The 22,503-nt window shown below is 33.1% G+C and overlaps 3 protein-coding genes across 5 annotated transcripts in view; 2 read left to right on the top strand and 1 right to left on the bottom strand.

Annotated features, from left to right (window-relative positions):
- LOC115887906 overlaps positions 1 to 8,561 on the top strand; it is a 42,787-nt gene extending 34,226 nt beyond the window's left edge. For all 3 annotated transcript variants that reach the window (XM_030907436.1, XM_030907437.1, XM_030907435.1), the window contains 4 exons: positions 1,619 to 1,794; positions 6,164 to 6,324; positions 8,134 to 8,224; positions 8,283 to 8,561. In XM_030907436.1, coding sequence (XP_030763296.1) covers positions 1,619 to 1,794; positions 6,164 to 6,324; positions 8,134 to 8,224; positions 8,283 to 8,359 — 505 coding nt within the window. In that variant the 3' untranslated portion in view covers positions 8,360 to 8,561. The remainder of the gene's footprint in view (positions 1 to 1,618; positions 1,795 to 6,163; positions 6,325 to 8,133; positions 8,225 to 8,282) is intronic.
- A 259-nt stretch (positions 8,562 to 8,820) lies between these two features.
- LOC115887907 lies at positions 8,821 to 9,367 on the bottom strand. The gene is made up of 2 exons (XM_030907438.1): positions 9,268 to 9,367; positions 8,821 to 9,228 (listed from the first exon to the last, which is right to left on the bottom strand). Exons 1-2 carry the CDS (start codon positions 9,358 to 9,360, stop codon positions 8,854 to 8,856), a joined length of 468 nt encoding a protein of 155 aa, XP_030763298.1. The 5' UTR covers positions 9,361 to 9,367; the 3' UTR covers positions 8,821 to 8,853.
- Positions 9,368 to 15,800: 6,433 nt separating this feature from the next.
- LOC115888072 overlaps positions 15,801 to 22,503 on the top strand; it is a 417,007-nt gene continuing 410,304 nt past the window's right edge. The window contains exon 1 of the mRNA XM_030907644.1: positions 15,801 to 15,911. The gene's annotated coding sequence lies outside the window, so the exon portion shown is untranslated. The remainder of the gene's footprint in view (positions 15,912 to 22,503) is intronic.

Here is a 22,503-nt window from a genome sequence, read left to right as displayed (position 1 = left end):
TTTTTAATTTTGACCCAAATAAACAAACAAATAAATAAATACCGTACGGGTCGAGCTAAATAAAACCGTTTAAAAATGATGATAAAACAGTTTCTGTTGAACTTTTGGCACAAAAAGATTTCAAATTTATGATTTCAGTCTAATAACTATTTAGTCAACCTATTTAATTAATGTCACTGATGACAGGTATTGATAAATTCGATTCCAAATATCTCGAAAACCATTACTCGTAGCGATTTTTACAAAGAGACATTTTTTACGTAAAAAACGTTGTAAATGTATATTTTTTTACTCAGTAGTTTTATACAGGTACGGACGAAAAGTTATTACTCTTCAAACCAGTTAAAAAATATATAGGTGGCGCCCTCTACAAGCAGGAATCCTACTAACATCAAAATCAAATTTCTCATATCAAAAAACTTCTAGGCACCAATTTTCATCCAAATATTGACTTTACATCATAAATTATTTGAAAAAAATCGAAATAAAAATGAAACTTCTACACCCTGTATTTCCGAAACTTAGCATTTTAGGACATACATTTATACGAACTTTTTTACTTATTTTTATCTGCACAATATGCTGCCGAAGTTACCGGAATACAATTGGGACCACCCTGTATATTCATAATGTTGAGCAGAAGATGGCAAGTACCAATTAAACTTTTAGTTATGTTTTTTAAATTCATTGTTTGCCAACCATGGACATATTCGGCGCCGGGCTGGCTAGCTGGAATTTAAATTTCCCGCTGGGAATTCATGTGGTAGCTTTGCTGTCAAAAAAATATCCAGTTGCCACATTTATTTATTTATTCCCGGACATTGTCATTCGTTTTGACACTTTAGTTTTGGTTTGGTTTAAAAAATTAGTGTTGTGATAATTTAAGCTTAAAAATGTTTACTAGCAGACCATGCAGTTGAACATTGTTCTTTTTAGAACCTCTTTTAGCGCGAAGTGTACAAGATAGCTTAATAGCCGTAAAAAAACTCATCGCAACTTTATTAGAATATTTTGAACGGGAAAGTGGTAGTAATGACCCTTTATGTCCCCTAAGTGCTGTTAAGAAGGTGAGTTTTGTTGATGTAAATAATAACTGTTTATATATTTATAATTAATTTATTTTTGTTTCCTTAAATATTTTGATTAAAAGAAAATATGCAAAAGTGGGCAACGCTGTGCCGGTCAAGCTTAATCACGTGACTAAAAGTTTATTTGATATGAACTATATGTAGTTTTCTACTTACCAACAAAAGATAAGAAATAGAATGAAATTACATTAGGAATGTAGCCGATATTAGTTTAGTTTTAATCAGTTGCTGGTGATGCTAACATGGTTAATTGCAGTGAATTAGTATTTTTATTTTACTATCACATTATGAAAAGAAGAAGATAACAATAAAATAAGATTTATTTTAAAATATAAAGATTACAATATTTAATTTTTCTTTCGAATATCTTGGGAATGTTTTTAATTTTCCAAACGTCAATAATATGGGACATAAAATTGAGAAACCTTGCTATAATTTGACCTCTTTCTTATCTCTTATAGTTTCCGAGGTCCCAGTAACCACCCTCGGATTTGAGCCACCCTCTACTTAATTTATAAATTTAATTTCAGCTTAGAAAATGATTCTAATGCGTCCGTACAAGACAACACTTCTGCGATTGTACCGAACCATGACAGTCCACAAAGACAAGATGGCGTTCCTGAATTTAGAAGATTGAACGGGTACAAGTCGCCAAGCTGTGGTGAATCCATTAGTTTTTGCAGGGGTCAGGTGTCTTACGATATGAGTACGTATATTTAAAAAATACGATATCAGTTTGTACATAAATATAATATATATTGAGTAGTGGTAGAGATGAGTACCCAAAATAAAACTGAAAATGACAAATGTCAGATTTTTCAAGAAAAATCTCATGACAACCGGCAACATTTGCCGTGACTACCAAATAATAGTTGTTGTTATGATACTAGTGTGTTATCTTACATACTAAGGACTGGCAAAGGTTAGTCTTGGGTCGAGATTTCCGTATGTAAGAAGAGTGCAATGCGTTTATAATGTACTGAACAAAGAGAGCACAGTAAACACGTTGCCAAACGTATGAAATAAACTGAGAAACTGTGCACATCGCTAAGAGACGTAGAAGGGGATATAGCAGATTTGTCGCAGTTGACCGGTCGACCCAATCAATACCTCTGTCAGTACTTAAAGTTCTAGGGAAAGGTGTACGTCATGCGTTCAGTTTCACGATTTAATTACGTCTCGTGATACTTAATTTGTTTATTTATTAACGCGTCGTTGTAATTTTCCCTGTAGCTTGAATTTTTTTTAAGTGCAAGCTAGAAACACTTGCATTTTTGGTAAAAATAAGTGGAATTGAGTGGGTGTTCGATAGTGGTCGCGCTATTAGAACTCTGAATTCAAAAATGGATATCTCGAAATCTATTAGAAATAATAGATTGTAGTTTTTCAAGAACTTTGTTAATATTTCTGCTGTATTTTCTTTGTAGACAGTATGTGAAAATCTTTATCAATAAAAAAATTACACGATTGCTGAAAATTGCTATGCTCTAAAAGTAAATGGATGGATTGTTTGTTTACAATTTTTGAAAAAACAACCTTATGGAATTTTTCTTATGTAAACATATTGTAAAATATCCGATCTTGAAAATAAAAAAAAGTTTCAATATCTAAAGTGGTTCTTGAGTTATGGCCTGTTATGTGTTAAAAAGTTGAGTTTTTAAATTATCGCTATTACTGACGTTTTCTCGTTATAAAATAAATGATACCTTAACGATATCCTTATAATTCCATTTCAGATGCTCAGAAACATTACAAACCTAATGATTTTATTTTACTTGATAGGGAAAGGCGTATCGGCAACGCCGCAACAGCACACCGTCGCGCGTCGCGTCGGTCGGTCGCATTTCTCTATGCGATTTACTTCCACACATGTAAATGCCGACCCAAAAGTAACAGTTGCCAGCACGGTATGTTATAACACGCGTGTGCCATACAAAATTTTATCCAACAGCAGAACTGTTTCATGTCCAATCTCTAAAGAATAATTTATTTTAAAGGATCTACCAGTTCTACTTTCATTTTTGCGAATTAATAAGTTATCAGGGTGCGTTTATGTTACTATGCAATATAGATGTGCGTTTTTTTTTGTAAATAATAAATAGCACTGACATTAAGACGTCATTTAGGTAAATCGCAATTTTTTAACGTTAAAATAGTAAATTATCAACCAGCAAGTCAGATTTTAAAGAAAAATGATTCAGGAAGATCTTCCGCAAGAAATTAACCAGGCAGTCGTGGCGTAGATAGGGAATTCATAACACACTAGTTTGTTATAACTTCAAAAACTCACGTGTGATATTATTTATTTTATATGCATGTAGGCTCACCTACCAGAATATCCAATACCAGTTCTAGTACTATAGACTATGTTGTGTCATCTTTTGATCCTAACTCCATCGCCTGCAACGTCTTTAGCTCGGGTCTCTCTGATCATGAAGCAGTTTTAACTGAATTTTCGATGAAGTCCAAAATCAAAAATGCCCCTCGTAAATTATGCCGTATTTTTTCAGAAAAGAATGCTCAAAAGTTCAGCCACTTATGTAAAACAACCAACTGGGATACTAGCTCTTATGATGTCGACACCGAATTTTCTATTTTCGTAAAAACATTAACCAGTCTAGCGTTCAAATCCTTTCCTCTTAGGCCTATAAAAAATAAGCATAATAAACCTTGGACCACTAAAGGTCTACGCATATCTTCTAAAACATGCGTTCATTATCTTACTTAAAAAATTCTCAGACAGTCTCTTCTTCCACAATTACGTAAAACTATACAGAAACATTTATCATAAGATTATAAGAGCCGCTAAGGACCTTTATTATAATAGGAGAATAGTCAATTCTGGTAATGTTGCTAAAGAAACATGGTCTATTGAATGAGTTGAGAAACAAAGCTTCTTCGTCTAGCAATATCTCTACCTCACCTGAGAACCTTAACGATTACTTTGTAAATGTAGCGAAAAACTTAACTAATACCATATGTCCTCCTCATGATCCACTTTCTTATCTCTCTAATGATATTGTAAACTTACACAGTTTCTTTTTTTCGCCCGTAGTTTTAGAAGAGCTTCGCAGTACAATTAATACCATCAAAAATAAATCCTCTTGTGGGACCGACGGGCTAACTTTAAAAATGTTTTCGAATCTGCCAGAAAGCACTCTGAATCACCTAACAACTTTAATAAACATGTCGTTCCAAAATGGTATTTTTCCAAAATGTCTTAAGACGGCAATAATCATTCCTCTGCATAAAGGAGGAGACAAAGATGAAGCTTCTAACTATCGCCCAATTGCACTCCTTCCAACGCTATCTAAGATAATAGAAAGGTTGGTTAAAAGAAGGCTGGTATCTTTTCTGTTTAAGTACAAAATACTTACTGAATATCAATTTGGATTTCTAAGCAACAAGTCCACAAATGACGCTATGTTTCCTCCCCTCCTTAATAAACAACCTGATTTGTTCAGCCTAAACAACCGTCATTCTACAACAACAATTTTCTGTGATTTTTCTAAGGCGTTCGATTGTGTAAATCATAAGATCTTAATTAATAAACTGCAGCACTATGGGTTCAGGGGATCATCTCTCGAATGGTTTAAGTCGTATCTGAGCAACAGAAGTCAACTTGTGAGGGTGGATACCACGTTGTCTTCTAGCAAGCCAATAGAATGTGGGGTACCAAAAGGCTCAGTACTAGGCCCTATTTTGTTTCTTCTTTTTATTAACGACATTGCTAACATAAACATCAGTGGCAAAGTATAAAGTCTTTTTGCGGACGACACTAGCTTCACTTGGAGCAGCAAGGACATCACGGCACTTCATAGGATTATATCAAATGACTTAATCACCATTAAATCTTGGTGCGATTCGAACCTCCTGAGTCTCAACATTTCTAAAACTAAAGCTTTGTCGTATAAAAACTCGTTGCAGCATTTTGTACTTAACAACACCACCATTGACGTCGTCAAATCTGTAAAGTTCTTGGGGCTTGTTGTACACAATTCTCTGAAATGGGACATACATATCGAAGCTTTGTCGAAAAAATTGAGCTCTGCCTGTTTTGCATTAAGGTCTGTTTCTAAGGAGCTTAACTTGTCAGTGGCTAGAACTGTTTATTATGCACTTTTTGAGTCGCACCTCAGGTATGCCCTTCCATTCTGGGGTACGTGTTGTGCGACTCAATTTGACCGCATTTTCAGGCTCCAGAAGAGAGCTGTTCGATATTCACTGGGACTAAATAGCTTTGAACGGGACTTGAATCATTGCCGGGACTTTTTTAAAAAATTAAAAATATTGACTCTTCCTTCCTTATTTATATTTGAATCCGTTTGCCTAATACGTAAACATGTATCAGCTTCTCAAGAAAGGCCATCTCACACTTATCCACTCAGGAACGCGGAGCAAGATCTTTATCTACCTACCCCACGCTCAGAGTTAGTTAAAAGTTCAATATTATACAACTCGAAAAAAATGCACAATCACCTGCCATTTGAAATCAAATCCATAACATCATTTTTTTTTCATTTCGCAAAGCATTGAACTCTTATTTACTAGACAAGGCTTTCTACGCCGTAAATGAATTATATTTTGAAAATCAAATTTGATCTTGTAAACACTGGTCTAATGTTTGCTATTGCTATATTTACTAATGACATCGAAATGAATTTATTTAGAGGACATTGATATTTTACTATAAACTAGCTAAATATTTTTGAATATTATTTTTATTTTTTTGTTCTTTGACATTATAAACATTTATAAATGTTTATTTTAACAATAAGACTGACAATATTATTTGTATAATGTTTTGTATTATCTTTTGTTTGTTTGTTTGTGTACCTTGTTTTTTTACTTTGTTTGTTAGTTTACCTTTGTCTACAAATTGAAAAATTTTTTGACAATAAAGGCATTTATTTACTTATCGGCCAGTTCGTTTGCTCGATGCAACAGCGTGCTATCTTTTTTTAATCCGGATATAAGATTATAAGAAAAAAGGGAAAGTGCAAGTTTCCAACGAATTTTTATTTGTTAGAAATGTATTTGGTTACTGATTTCTCTATATACAATTGTTGTTACAGCGTTCATCGGTCGAATACCGTCAGAATCCGACTTCCACGGATCTGAGAATATTATGAAATGCGAGAGCATAAATATACCCGGCGACAATGGCAACAGCGGATACATGCGGATCCCGCCCAGGTGCCACAAGAGACCCAGCGTCGCATCGAAATATACCTTGGTAAGTATTGTTCACAGTAGAGGCTGGCAAAGATTGGACGAATCGTACATATGAACGAGTATAGACGATCGAACGAGTGAAAACGATCGAATCGCGAGATTCGATTTACCATTACAGCGCTTTCAGATGGAGCGGAGCGTCCGCGATAGACCGTCCGTCGCACTATGGTTTCTAGAAGCTAATTTTTTGGCCAAAATACATATTTTAGACTCACTGTATATGGACTTTTTTATAAGTATAATGCAAGCAGATATACAAATGAAGAAGACCACATGCATATATTTTTGTTTAGTTTTCATTTTTATTCCTTATCAGCATTTATATTTAGACGTTCTAGTGAAGTATTTGTGCCTATTCAGTTGTTGTTTATTTTTGGAAGAGATATTTTTAAGAAATCACTAACAATTGCACATAAGAATCAGCGTCCATTATTTTTTAATTAATTAAAAATAATGAGTTTAAGACAGAACATACATAAAAAGTTAAAAGTTTAGTTTGACTTATAAAAAATTCTCCATGTTTCTCCATGCTATATGTTATTGTAAAATTTGAAACAATCCTTTCTGAACATATTATAGAAAAAATTGGCTGCTACCAGCTGCAACTTTTTTTTTAAAGAATTTTTTTTCAGCTATGTATCGATTGAAAAAAATAGCTCTTTTGGAAAAATGGCTACAAGGGGCCGTTAAAGTTGAGAAAACCGGGTATGTTTCAAATTTTGTAAGACAGAAATTTCAGAATAATGAACAAGAACTATGAGGCACAATGGAAAAAAGATAAATCGCCATTGTATAAATTTTGAAAGAAGATGGCAGGCGGCTTCGTAGCTTAAAGATTTATTTTTAAAACAAAATGATGACTGGTTAAAGGAGGATTTTATCCTTGAGTTAAAGGAACCCCTTCCATCCACATCATCTGCCGGCCGCCCACGGTTACCTTTTTCGGAGCAATCTTCCAGAACCCAGAGAAGAACGGCCTCAAAAGTTTCCGAGGATCATAAGCAGGATTGGGCTTTACTTGTGCAGGCTGTAAAATACTTTACTTGTGCAGGCTGCTATGTAAATTTAGTTATCCTGCCGATGTACTTAACCTACTTTGTGTACCTGACTTTATCGAAAAGAAGTTAAATGAAGAACAATTTGAAGAGAAGCATGGAAAAGAAGAGGAATACCAGGAGGAAGAGCAAGAAGAAGAAATGCAAAAAGAAGAAGAGCAAGGAGATATTTCTAAAGAAGATTGTTTTTTTGGATAGCAGTAATTCGATAATTGATCAAGTTTCTTTTTTGGAACTAGATACAGAAGATGCTTCATAGGTAAAAGTTAATCACACGTTGAATAAGATGATTAAAAATAACTTCATTTTATTAGTCTTTTATTATTTTATTAAAAACACAAATTTACAGTCAATATTTTCCATTAAATGTAAGTTGTTTAATTTTGGCCAAAAAAGTAGCTGCTAGAAACCATAGTCCGTCATGTCTTTTCAAGACCGTCGGACGAACTCCGTCGGTTTTTGTCTCAAAATCGTATTTACTTTTTGTCCCTTGGTATGGACCCGGCATTACATCCGACTTTGTTTACGGGACCTTCACATGCATTTTTCTATTTCTTTCTTTCTAGAACAAGATTATCGTATAAACCTATCCTTCTCTCTGAATACGCTACTGAACATGCGCAGAACGATATTAGACGTGAATACTAACTTGGAGCGTTTTTTCGCTGCGTTGACAACAATGACAACAATTATAATATGTAGTTAAAAAATAATACTTTTGGCTGACGTTTGTAAAAATATATGTTTTTTTTCAGTTTTATAATGTAGTAAGTGGATGCGCAACAGTCTGGTTGGATAACGTAGTCAATACAGTGAACCAAGGGGAACATTTTTGCGTGCCTAAAGGTAATTGTAGTTTTTATGTGATTTAGGAATTTTATCTAATTAAATTTTTATTTTTAAGGATTACAGTATACGGTTCGCAATATGGATACAGAAGAGCCGTTAATATTATTTTACGTGAGAGCGAAATATGTGTAACTTTTTGTTCTTTACAAATAAGAAAGTGATATATTTTGTATTTATTTTATATATTGTTTATGTTCATGTATTTTAAAGATTTGTATATTGTGTTCTATTTGAGCGATTTTCATGATTTTGGCTTTTTAGTACTTTTTCTAAATTAAAAATGAAAGTTTCCATATGTTAATTATACGAGGGAAAACATAATGTTGATATTTTGGTGAAAGTTTGAAGTACCCTGTGGAATATGTTAACAAAGCAAGGGATTTAAAAATAATTTTATATCTAGGTTTTCTCGCTAGTTAGTTTTTTCTGTTCATATATATATATATATATATATATATATATATATATATATACATATATATATATATATATATATATATATATATATATATATATATATATATATATATATATATATATATATATATATATATATATATATATATATATATATATATATATATATATATATATATATATATATATATATATATATATAAGTCGGTTCAGAACGTTCTACGACGTTTTCCGATACATAACCTCCACTCTTCTCTATTTAGCCAAAGATCATCAGTCATTTCTCTATTTTCTAGTTCTTTATCCACACCCTCCCTCCAGCTTCGTCGCGGCCTTCCTCTTTTATTTCTGCCTCGAGGTGTCCACGGTAAAATTTGTTTTGGTATTCTGTGACCAGGCATTCGCTGAACGTGACCAAACCATATGAGTTGTTTTGTTCTTATATCGTCCACAATTGTGTGTTCAGCTCCCATAATCTCTCTTACTCTGTCGTTGGTTATTTGTTCTCTTTTCGATTTTCCAGCAGATCTCCTCCAGTAATCCATTTCGGTCGCTAATAGCATGTTCTCTGTTCTGCTTTTCAACTGCCATACTTCGCTTCCGTAAGTTATTATGCTTTTCACTACCGTATTATATATGTTCTTCTTATTAGCTTTAGAGATTCCTTGATCCCACAGTACACTATTCAACATAGATATTGCCCTTCTGCCTTGCATTATTCGATCTTTTTTTTTTTCCTCGATCTTTCGATTTTCCTCGTCGAGTTTTCCATCGTTAGTTATTTTTAATCCGAGATATTTATATTTGTCACAGGTTTTTATCACGCTTCCAGCCTCTAAGACTATGTTCTCTTGTGGCCCCCCTACAGTCATACATTCAGTTTTGGTGATATTTACCTCCAACCCCCATTTCTTATACTCCTCTATCAGCTTCCTTGCCATATATTCAAGGTCGTCGTGATATTGGGCTAGGACTATCTGGTCGTCCGCAAAAAATAGCGTGTATAGGGTGTCCTCATTTATTAGGGGGATTCCCATTCCTCTACACTTAAGCATCCATTTTTTTAGTGCTTGTTGCAGGTATATTTTGAATAGTATAGGAGATAGGCAACATCCCTGCTTGAGGCCTTTTGTAAATTTTATGCTTTCTGATAATGAGTCTCGTATTTTTATTCTAGCTGTGGTGTTCTGGTATAAGTTCTTAACTGCTTTACGTAGGTTGACATTTATATTAGTTATTTCCAACGTTTCCCACAATTTATTTAATGGTATGCTGTCATAAGCCTTTTGGAGGTCTATATATAGTAAGTGTACCTCTTGATCTTTTCGTTTCTCGTTTTTTTCTCTAAGACCTGTGTTATGGCAAACAGATGATCCACAGTAGACCTTCCCGCTCTAAAACCCGCCTGTTCTTCTTATTTTGGTGAAAGTTTGAAACACCTTGTGGAATATGTTAACAAAGCAAGTGATTCAAACATCGTTTTATCATCCAGATGTATCTTTTCTCGCTAGTTGTTTTTTTCGGTTCATCACAATAGCTTTTTTTTGGAGATATTCGCTTTTGAAAGATACTAACATGTTTTCGTATTTTTTACATTAAAACCATGCCTTTGTTCTTAGTTCTAGTCAGAACACCTATAAAATAGTGTTTATGATTTATGTAACGTCACTGTCTTTGAAAAATTAGATTGTTTTTGCCTGTTTGGCAGTTACGCTAACAGATATGGTTTTAAGTCCAAAAGTTAATCTTTACCATTATCAATTAAAGCAACAAAATAGCCGATACTTCAGAATTAAAACCGTCTCTACTAAAGTAAACGTCAATAAACAATAATAATGTGATTTTTCAATGACAGTGACATTACAAAAGCAATAGACACTATTTTATAAGTGAGTTGATGAGAACCCAAAATCATTGCTTAAATTGCTGTAAATCGTTACTGTCTTATTCAAAAACGAATATCTCCAATAAAAATTAAGCTACTGAGATGAACCAAAAAATAAACTATCAAGAAAAGATACACCTAGATGATACAATAATTTTTAAATTCCTTGCTGTGTTAATATACTCCACAGGGCGTTTTAAACTTACGCCAAAATATCAACATTTTGTTTCATTTTTGGACGCCGTCTGTCAAAATCTTTGCTGGTTCGCTGGGCAAGCTACCCTACCAGTTTCTAACATAGTCACGTTAACACCCTTTTTAATATATTATGTAAATAAAATAATATATCCTTGTACTAGATATACCGATAGTTTGACTTACGTACTAATGTTTTTCCTAGATGTTATACAGACCTGGTCATCTTAAATTGGTGGACGCTATTTCAATGATATATACAGGGTGAGCCTTAAATAAGTGCAAATATTTTCAGGGCTGGTAGATCTCGATAAAAGAAACATATTTTCTCTTTACCGTTTTTCAAATAAGTCCAAATTAATCGAGTTATTCAAGTTTGAAAATAAAAAAAAATTATTTTGAGAGCTCATTTTTCAGGATAGTTAGTTACCGCCAGCGGCTAGACGCTTGACATTTCTTTGTGTCTCTGTCTATCCACTGGTTATAATGCAAGTTCCCAAGTAGCATCTATCTGACTTCGAACTAAATCTGACCTGAAGCGACGTCAGACTTTGTGCAAATTTAGGTCGGGTGCTGGTGATACGACTTGTGACGTCGCTTTCCTATTAAAAGCGACGTCGTTGGATCCGAGTCGGTAAATCCAACGATCTGTCGACGTACAAAATAACAACGTACCATTTTTATTAATTTCCCAATGTCGGTTCCCACGTTGGCTTGCACGACGTACAGATACTTGAACTAGCCCGACGTCTACCCGTTGTCCGAATAGGATACGTCTCACTGATAACCCCTAAAGTAACGTCCAATTATATTTTGTTGTATTTTATGTTCATATTTATAACCTAATTTACGTATCTCTATTTACGTCCGTAAATACAACCCATTAAGTAGCATTTGCGACCTAATGAACATCATGAACATAACCTAATAAAAAGTTTTTGTAAACAAACTTAATTTTTTTATTATGCCTAAAAAACATTAAAAAGGCATTTAGACATTCATCTACATTTTACAGAAAGAGGTCGAGGCTTTTGCAAAATAATAATAGTAGTAGTGATGTCTTGCCTCCACCCGTAAATGCTTTTTATCCGGAAGAGATGCTGCATTACACTGGCGCATCTTAATTTCATTTTTTAGCTTAGGAAACCAGCAGACCCCATCCTCCTCTGACATGTGAGGTTAGGCTTAAAAAAGTGGCTGCCCATTTTTTTTAAGGAGAAAACAAAAACTAAAATATAGTTGCACAAATCCACAAATCACTGATAAACAAAGTGAGGTTACGTGGCGTACGTTGGAATTATATACGTCATAATACGATTGCCGGTCTTCCGGTTTGATGACTTCGGTCGTGTGAGACGACTAATGTTGGAGACCCGGTCGGAATTGGTATATTGGTAGTTCATATTAAGTCGGACTCAGAAATCCGCCATTCTTAACACGTATCCGATTGTCAGCCATTTTAAAATCGTTTTTTGTTTTTAAAATTTATATTAACATTTCGATTTCTAGTAGAATAATATCGATAAGGTTGAGTTTGGGGGGAACCACAGTACAGTTTTATGATTAAACCAGCTAGAAAATAAAAAAAAAATTGTGAGTTACTTTTTTATAGATATTTTTATTTCATAAATCTACCTAATTTTGAAAGCGCTCGTTGTTTTCCGGAGTATTTTAATCAAATATATCAAGAAAGTGACTTCCGTTGACAAAACTGATGTCTGGATTAATGATTCAGAATTATTATAATATGAAATTAGATAGGCACTTATATAGTTATATTCGAGGAGTGATTATGAATCCATTTGTAACTAGGTAGTTTGGTTAGGTTTTTATGTATTCTTGGTAGCGAATATGAAACCAAACGTAACGTAAGTGCTTAGCGACGAATTTTAAGTAACTAAAATTCAACGTAATATGACGTTGGTAATTGGTAGAATTACATTCCCTATTAGGTAAGATACCGACGTCGAGGCGACCCGAATCTGTATTCCCAATTTAGGTGTAAATAAGGGTCGTCAGGCGGTCGAACCGACGTTGGTACCCGACGTCGGGTTTATTGAATGCGACGTATACCCGACGTTAGATAACGTCCAAATGCTACTTGGGTTAGGTATCTTTATCTCTGTCTTAATCGTTAAAATATAGACCAACAAAATTTAGAATGACCAAGCCAGTATGTTTTTATATTCTTTGATGTTTTTGCATGTATTAGTTACAAGTTACTTATTATAATATTAAAAATACTTTGGTTGTGTTTTATTTTTTATTAGAACTGAAAGATCCCAATGATTGATTGTACAGGGTGGCTCCTTTCATATTACGCGGAGGCTCCAAGGAGAACGATAGTTTGTATTGAAATTAAATTTTGTGTGCTTTTTTTTAAATATAGAGAGTTCTATAGGGTGTCCCAAAAAAGTTACACATCAAAGTTGTGTTTTTGTAATGGAATACCCTATATTTATATTCTTCGATTTTCGAATTCTAGAAAAAAAATAAAGGTGAGTTTCATTGGAGAAGTATATGATTAAAATATAAGGTTTTTGGCATATTCATCATTTTCTAAAAATGAAGAACAATTTTTCAATAAAAGCTATCTAAATTGAAATTTATCCGGTATAGCCTAATATGTAGTTAAAATAACTAATTAAAACTTGACCAAAAAAGTTATACAGGGTGAGACAAAATTAACAATGAATATTGGTCACCTTTAAAAACAAGTTAATACTGGGTGTTCCATTTAAAATAAAGAGTAACTTGCTTTTAAAAGTGACCAATATTCAATATTAATTTTGTCTCACCCTGTATAATTTTTCGGGTCAAATTTTAATTTGATTTAACCTTCAATGGTTATTGTAATTAAATATCAGGCTATACAGGGTAAATTGGAATTTAGGTAGCTGTTAATAATAGCGGTTTAATAAAATAAAAAAGGTTTTCCTCTTGTAAAGACAATCCAGGGACATACTGTATATGAACATCCTTAAGATTTTTCTGAGATGCACCAAGAAGAAAAATCGTGGAAAAATGAAATTCCTCTATAAATCAGGAATAACAAAATATAGGCCATCATATCGACTGATTTTTTAAACAAATATCGATATTTTTGAACATTCTTACTTTATAAAATTTTCCAAATAAGTTACAGGTGTGTAACAGGAATAAAAAATAGACAATAGTATCGATATTTTTCTTAAAAACATCGATATTTTTATAAAAAAATAGGCGATCATATCGATAGATTTTTTAAAAATAAATATCGATATTTTTGAACATCCTTAGATATTCTTGGGATACATCAGGATTGTTTATAAAGCAATATCGATATTTTTCAACACCTTTACTTTGGACACTTTTGTTACATACTTAAGAGGAATGAAAAATGGCAATAGTATCGATAATTTTCTTAAAACCGATACATTATGAAAAAATGGGTATTTTGTTTTAAAAAAATCGACATTTTTCTCCATTCCTACTTCGTCTAATTTTTCCGTCTTTCTGCTGGAATCCTGCGTTTCCCGACGACCGATTCGACCTGCACCTGGGAAAAACTTGTTCTCGTCACTAGACCCCATTTTCCACTGTTAGATAATAATATCGATATTTCTTAGAAAAAGATCGATACATTTGAACATTCCTGAGATTTTCCCGGGATCCATCAAGAATAAAAAATGGTTGAAAAACGGAGTTTTCTAGGACACATCGGGATCAGGAATAATAAAATATAGGCAATCATATCGATAGATTTTTTAAACATAAATATTGATAATTTAAAAATTAACCCTTAAGTTTCTTAAAATAAAAAAAATATTCCTTATTTTGTACAATCTTCCATGTGTGTAACAGGAACAAAAAATACGCAATCAGTATCGATATTTCAAACATTTCTAAGATATTTTTGGGATACATCAGGAATAACAAAACATGTATAGGCGATCGTATCGATAGATTTTTAAAAAACAAATATCGATATTTTTGAACATTCTTACTTTGTACAATTTTTGTTATATACCGAACAGGAATAAAAAAGGCAATAGTTTCGATATTTTTGAACATTTTTCCGAGTTATACTACGAATAAAAAAATGGTGAGAAAAAATGGTTATTTTGCTTTAAAAAATCGACATTTTTGGCCATTCCTACTTCGTCTAAATTTCCCGGGTTTTTCCCGCCTTTCTGCCGGAGTCCCTCTGAGTTTCCCGTCAAAAACTAGTTTCCCGTTCTCGTCACTAGACCCCGTCTTGCACTGTTGGGTAATAATATCGATATTTCTCAGAAAAAGATCGATACATCCCTAATATGTTCCCGGATCTATCGAGTAAAACGGACTTTTTAGGATATATTAGGAATAACAAAATATAGGTAATCATATCGATATTTTAAAAATTAAATATATACATCATAAATAAAAAAAAAAATATAGGCGATTAAACCGTTACGTTTCTTAAAATAAAAAAAAATAGTATTTATTCATACAATCTTCCAGGGGTGTAACAGGCATAAAAAAATAGACGTTGCTTTACATTATCGAAAAATAATATCGATATTTCTCATAAAAAATCGATATATTTGAACATCCCTAAGATTTTCCCGGGATCCACCAATAATAAAAAATTAGTCGAAAAACGGACTTTTCTAGGATACATTAGGAATAACAAAATATAGGCCATCATATCGATATTTTTTTAAAAATAAATATCGATAGTTTTGAACATTCTTACTTTGTACAATTTAACAGGAATAAAAATGGCAATAGTATCGACATTTTTCTGAAAACGATCGATATTTTTGAACATTTTTCCGGGATACACTACGAATAAAAAAATAGTGAAAAAAATCGACATTTTCGGTCATTCCTACTTCGTCTAATTTCCTCGGCTTTTCCCGCCTTTCTGCCTGAGTCCCTCTGCGTTTCCCAACGCTCGAACTCGACCTGCGCCTTGGGAAAACTCGTCCTCGTCACTAGACGCCGCTTTCCACCGTTGGAAATTCCAGTTTCCCGACATCGTTAGCATGAAAACCACATCATTTTCCGTTCGCGCGTTCGAAATAACCTACAGACTGATAAACACCAAGGCGGTTGTGTTCGAGGATCGACAATTTTCATGAGTGAAATCGTAGTTCTAGCTCAGAGGAAACGCACAATAATGCTTTAGGTAGGATAGGAAAAACAGCCCTGGCTAAAATATCGGTAAGTTGCTGTAATGGTAATTGTGATGTGAGATTGAACAAAAATGTTTATTCTCTTGTTTTGATAGGTACACAGTTTGTTTAAAAACGTGTTTAAAACACTTGTTTTAAACTTGTTTTGAAACCATGTTTTAAACATGTTTGGTGTGTTCTTTTAATAACAAAAACTCTTTATTTTTCTGATACAAAAGGAATATAAAACAAAGTAATCGCCTCTACTTAGTGTCTAGAAAAAACAGTCGTCCAACTCGTTATAATAGAAAAATACAGGGTGGTCCGAATTGTATTCCGGAAACTTCGGCAGCATATTCTACAGATAAAAATAAGTAAAAAAGTTCGTATAAATGTATGTCCTAAAATGCTTAGTTTCGGACACACAGGGTGTAGAAATTTCATTTTTATTTCGATGTTTTCTAAATAATTTATGAAGTAACGTCGGGGTCTGGGAGTTTTTGACATGATAAATTAGATTTTGATGGCAATATCACTACTATTTGTAGGGTGCGCCACCTAGATGTGTTTTAATTGTTTTGAAGAGTAATAACTCTTCATCCGTACCTGTATAAAACTACTGAGTGAAAAAATATACATTTCCGTGATTTTTTTACGTAAAAAATGTCTGTTGGTAAAAAATGCTACGAGCAACTGTTCTCAAAATATTTAGAATGGAACTAGTATACATGTCATTATTGACAAAAATAAACACGTTGATGAGTAGATAGTTATTTGACTGAAACAATAAATTTGTGAAATTTTTATTTTTTTAAATTAATCATAAATTTTTCTGCGAAAAAATGATATGATAAAACAGTTTATGTTGAACTTTTGGCACAAAAACATTTCAAATTTATGATTTCAGTCTAATAACTATTTAGTCAACATGTTTAATTTATGTCAATGACAGGTATTGACAATTACGACTCCAAATATCTCGAGAACCATTACTCGTATCGATTTTTACCAAGAGAACTTTTTTACGTAAAAAAAGTCGTAAATGTATATTTTTTTACTCAGTAGTTTTATACAGGTACGGACGAAAAGTTATTACTCTTCAAAACAGTTAAAATATATGTAGGTGGCGCCCCCTACAAATAGGAGTCATGTTGACACGAAAATCAAATTCCTCATGTCAAAAAACTCCTATGCACCAATTTTCAACGAAATATGAACGTTTCTTCATAAATTATTTGGAAAAAATCGAAGATTACAGTTGAGGGTTGGAACCTTTGGTGTTACACAGCAAAATAAAACACTATATCACCACAATACACCAAAACACTTTTACTTATAATCATCTGCTGATGATGCTAACATGGTTAGCGAAACGCGCGTCCAGTGTAAAAGTAAAAGTGTTTTGGTGTATTGTGGTGATTTAGTGTTTTATTTTGAAAAAATCGAAATAAAAATGAAACTTCTACACCCTGTATATCCGAAATTAAGCATTTTAAGACATACATTTATACGATCAAAATTCTAAGCAGTAGTTTAGTTACTCCACTTTAAAGTTATCTAAATATATAAAGTAAAAAAAGGAATTTATAAGTATAAATAAAGTATATTTTTTCAATAGATGGAGAATTAAAAAATGAACATTTTTTTGTATTTAAAGTATTTCAAAATTTTTAACGGTCTCGCAGATATTTGCGGTTTTATATTTCATATGGCATTTTCCACAGTAAATTTTTATCAAAGCCACCCACAGATTCTCGTATTTTACCTTTGAAAGAGCCATATGAAATAATACTGTGTGTATCTGTAAAACCATTAAAAGTTTTGAAATACTTTAAATACAAAAAATGTTAATTTTTTAACTGTCCATCTAATAAAAAAATATACAGGATGTTCCATGAAAGAAAAAACGAAGAAAAAAAAATTATTTGATATTTTAGAGAGTTCGGCGTAGAATTTTGAACACCCTGTATGATTTAAGATTGCGATATGTATAGCAAAGTTATGTATAGACCATCTAAAGTAAATACCTAATAGCCTACCAGTTTCTATGATAGGTTAAAAATAGGTTGAAAAATATATATTTTTTATTTATTTATTATTATCTCTGAAACTATTGAAATATATTTACTAATATCTTAGGATTATGTAAAGTGATCTGAAAGGAAGCCAAAAACGCAATATTATACAGGGTGTTCCATTTAAAAAAATCATCCCGAATCACTTACTTTTTTGAGCCACTTTGTATAAGTTAAAATATTTTCCTGAAACACATCCTATATAGTACATATTTTAGGTTTGCACTTGAACCAAATTTTCAAGTTTTTTATTCTAGGAGCTACATACATATGTCCGACGCACTTTTGCCGGACCCTGTATATTATGCGAATAATAAAGAACAGATTAGCAGAGAGCCTTTATTAAATCGTTTATTTTTAAAGTGTAAATATTGAACAGTTTCGTGTACACATAGAAACTAATTTTAGAATTTGGATAAATTTAACTCTCGCGGATGATTATACCACATAAACAATAAACTTAGCATTCTACTATGAATAATATAAGGAGATTTGATTGGTATGAAACGTTAAAATGATAAGATAATATAATTTTGTTTGGTTTGGCAAAAAAGCCCTTAAAGTTCCTAGATATCAGTAGCGGCTCGCCAAGTGAATCAGGGGAAACAAAATTTCATCTTAAATATTGGACAATTTGGACATTTTTGTGGACATTCCGGGTTTCCGATCATTTTATGTTGTGGTGCTTGAACTACACATGGTGTCTGCAATACTTAGCTTCATTGTTTCGCCTCTTTAGGTATGTTTATTATGTTGGTCAAGTCGTACATAGTAGATGCACTTTTTGTCTTGTTTTGAAGATTCCGGTTTTATTTTTATTATGACACTTCTGATGTTAGTTCCAGACTTAGAAACAGTTTTAATTTTATCCTGCTTGGCTATTCGCCTGATCTTTTTCGATGTTCCTTTCACATATAGAATGGTCAAGAGGAAGAGAGCATTCTCCTCAGGCTGGCACCCCAAGCAGCATTTGGACGTCGGGACAACGTTGTGTCACGCGACCAAACGTCGGGGCGCAACGTCGGCACAACCTCGTGCCAACCCTAGTCTGCACTAGTTTGGAGAATAATTTTTGGGTTGAAACGACGTTGGATACCGACGTTGGCTAGAAGCCTAATTTAGTACAAACTGCAACGTTGTTTTAAAATCTAATTCACAGAAATACAAAACTAATATGGCGTCTAAGTCGCGTTTATCCTAAATTGGGATAATTATAGTAAAAATATTATTTTTATGATTTAGTTAGAGACATATGTCAGATGGCAGTGAAGGAAAACAAAACAAAAGTATTTAAGTGTGGAGGATGTTTGAAGATCAGAATTATTGATATACTTTAACCGACTCTGTAACTCGTTACCCAAGGCAAAAAAGTTAAACGCAAACAACTTTATTGATAAATGTATTGTTTCTACTTTGAAAAATACTAATGGGCCTTAAAATTAAAGAAGTTTTAAAAATTTTCTTGAATTTTTTTTTTAGTAAAATGAGAATAATTTATTTGCAGTCGAAAAAATTGTTTCCGCGTGTTTTTTAGGATCAAATATTTCAAGTTAATGTATTCAAAAAGCAGGAATTGCTATTTTAGGAACGAAACATTTTCTTATTTAACAACATGGCGGCTTTCACTTTGTTGTTTTGGAGATTAAGATGGAGTAGTTCGAGTAGTCGCATACTGGACTAATAAAGTCGCAGTTCGGCCTTAACAGGTAGTATACTCGTCGCAAGATTGCCTAATTTAGTCATCCTAGAGTCTAGCTTGTGCCGCACTCTATAATCTAAATAAACGAGGGAGTGGATAAATTTAAGATTTAAGATTTAAGGTTATATACAATACAGTTGCAAAAAGGTAGTGACTCGACGTCCTACCAACGTAAGAATAAGGAAATCTAAACAGCGTTGGAATTAGTAAAACAAACGACGTTTGCATAACGTTGGAATAGGTCCTGAAACTGACGTCGGAAAACTATATATTGTCCAACGTTGTAACTACGTTGTCCGGAATCACCTAAAGATCACTTAAGCAAAAAAAGGTTAGAAGACAACGTTTATTCGACGTCGCAGAATCTTCTACTTTGCTGTAGTACTAGTCCAACGTCGGCACAACGTTATAAAAACGTTTAAATTTATTTTAATACCCAAGGTAGGGAGCTAACTATTTTTTGTAACTAATCCAACGTTGTGTTTAGTAAACATGTGGTCGCAAGTCGTGAAAATGCTACTTGGGACACCAATGAGTCAGACTTGCAATTGGATATAATATTGTCTAGTGATTTTGCAGAGTAACCATTCTGAAGCAAATCGGTTTTAATATTACTTAGTTCAGTATTAAGAGATTCTTGGTCACTGCATATCTGCAGTGATTTCTCGATGGCATAATGCTTTAATATTGCCTGCTTCATAATGGTTCGACTGAGAATATGACTATATTTATATTTACATTCTTACGTGTCCCTGTGCCCTTTAGGACCAGCTGCCACTGCTAAAAACATGGAAAAGGAGCATTCCCCTGTATAAATGTAATTAATTTTATATTACACATTTATTACAGCTATATTAATTAACGAATAGGTATACGAAGCATAAATGTTTAAACGCAATATATTGATGGTAGTGCTGCATGCAATTTTAATTTAAATAGGTACATTTATATTATTTCTATAACAATAAATTTGCGATTTTAATTTTACAATAAATATTGAGCAATTAATTATTTTTATTGTCAATGACCAAGCCATTATATTGGTCTGAAAAGATAATAGGAACAGAGATAATTCCTTCCTAAGTTCATATTACCATAGTTTAAGGAAAAGAGTAGTTGCACTCTCGCAAATATTTTCTGCCAGTTTTTGCAAGCTGGCAGGTTGCAAAGCGTTTCAGTTGAATTCGGTCCGTCGCACAGTGCTTCGAACATATGGCTCTAGAGGACAAAAATGCAAAACTTCTCTTTTATTGTAGGCAATTTATTCAATACATATATATAACTGATTCTACAGCTCTGGCTGCCTTCCTTCCATCAACCGGGTCCTCCATTCGTCTCGATCATCCCATGTTCCCTCTCGTAGTCCTCTCCGATGCATAGACTCGTCCACTTCATCTCGCCATGATCTTCTTGGCCGCCCTCGCTTTCTTCTTCCAATCGGGCTCCACTCTGTCACTCTGTTAATCCATCTATTTTCCGCCCTTCTAACATGACCGTACCATACCAATCTTTTCCCATACCGTTTCTATGTACTTTTAAGACGTCGGTCTTTCTCCCCCATTCTTCTTCTTATTTCCTCATTCATTGACTCGGTCTCTTCTGGATTTAGTCCACAGCATCTTCTCCAATACATCATTTTCGGTGGCCAGAATTTTTCTTTGGTTGTTTTTGTTTTATGACCCATACTTCTGCTGCATATGTCAGTGATACTCTGAATAATTGTTTCATATATCAATGTTTTAGTCTTTTCCTGATATTTCTATCCCAGATAACGGAGTGCAGTTATTTGTATACAGGATCTTGTCTGTCCAAGTCTGACATTTATATCTTCTTCCGTAGTTGCGTTTTCGATAGTGTAAATCCCAGGTATTTAAAAGTTATTGGTTCCCTTTATTTCCAGGTGGTCTTCTATTTGTAAATCATTGTATCTTCCTCTGTTGTCATGTACATGGTTTTCTTCAGGTTTATTTCTAGTCCTACTTTTTCATACTCTTCATTTAGCTTCCTGAGCATATAACTTAGATCTTCCTCATCCTGGGCCATCACCACCTGGTCATCTGCAAAGCAGAGCGTGTAAAGATGTTCATTTCTTAGGACAATTTATTCAAACTAGGTTTATTTGACACAAATGATGAGTACTCTCATTGTACTAAATGATGATGTTCTTAGTCCCACGTTTATGAAAAAAATCTTATAAATAATAAAAATGTGGGAGCTGTGTTCCATCTAAGATAAGTAAGTATTAAATAAATCCTTGTGATAAAAAAGAATTGGAATAACATTAGAACATGATTCCTACAATATAAGCCAATATAAAATAAAAATGGTTTTCTTTAATGAAAAAGAAACATTAATGCTATATTTAATTAAAAAAAAAAATTAAGATACTATAAATTTACTTTAGGACAACAAAATGCATAGATCGTAACTACTCTGATTCAGAAGAATCACTGCTGACAGAATCTTCCAAATTTATAGTATCCAAATCACAGGTAGATGAAATATCCTCACATATAAGATATTTCTGTACATCATTTTCTAATATGTTACTTTTTCGCGCTGTTACTGTTCTTTTTGTTGGTATGAGGGGTTCGGATGTGAATAGTTACCTCTTTAATAGACCATATCAATATATTATTTTTTCGTTTTCTTGGGTATGAGCACAGAATATCTAGCTACGCAAGCTAGATATTCTGTGGTATGAGGTTTTATAATAAATTGAAAGATGGAAACTTTTTTATGCGACGTTTCGCTCCAAAATAGTGGTCTTTTTCAGGCACAAATGGTCTCATTTGACTGGAATGTTCATCAATATCTAATAAAGAACACATTTTTTGAAATACAAATAATTTTGAGTTCTTGTCCTT

Source organism: Sitophilus oryzae, unplaced genomic scaffold (assembly GCF_002938485.1).
Source record: "Sitophilus oryzae breed Bouriz unplaced genomic scaffold, Soryzae_2.0 scaffold_682_pilon_pilon, whole genome shotgun sequence".
Classification (NCBI taxonomy): Eukaryota; Metazoa; Arthropoda; class Insecta; order Coleoptera; family Curculionidae; genus Sitophilus; species Sitophilus oryzae.
Note: the sequence above shows the minus strand (reverse complement) of the source record. Positions and strands in the feature narration are given on the sequence as shown.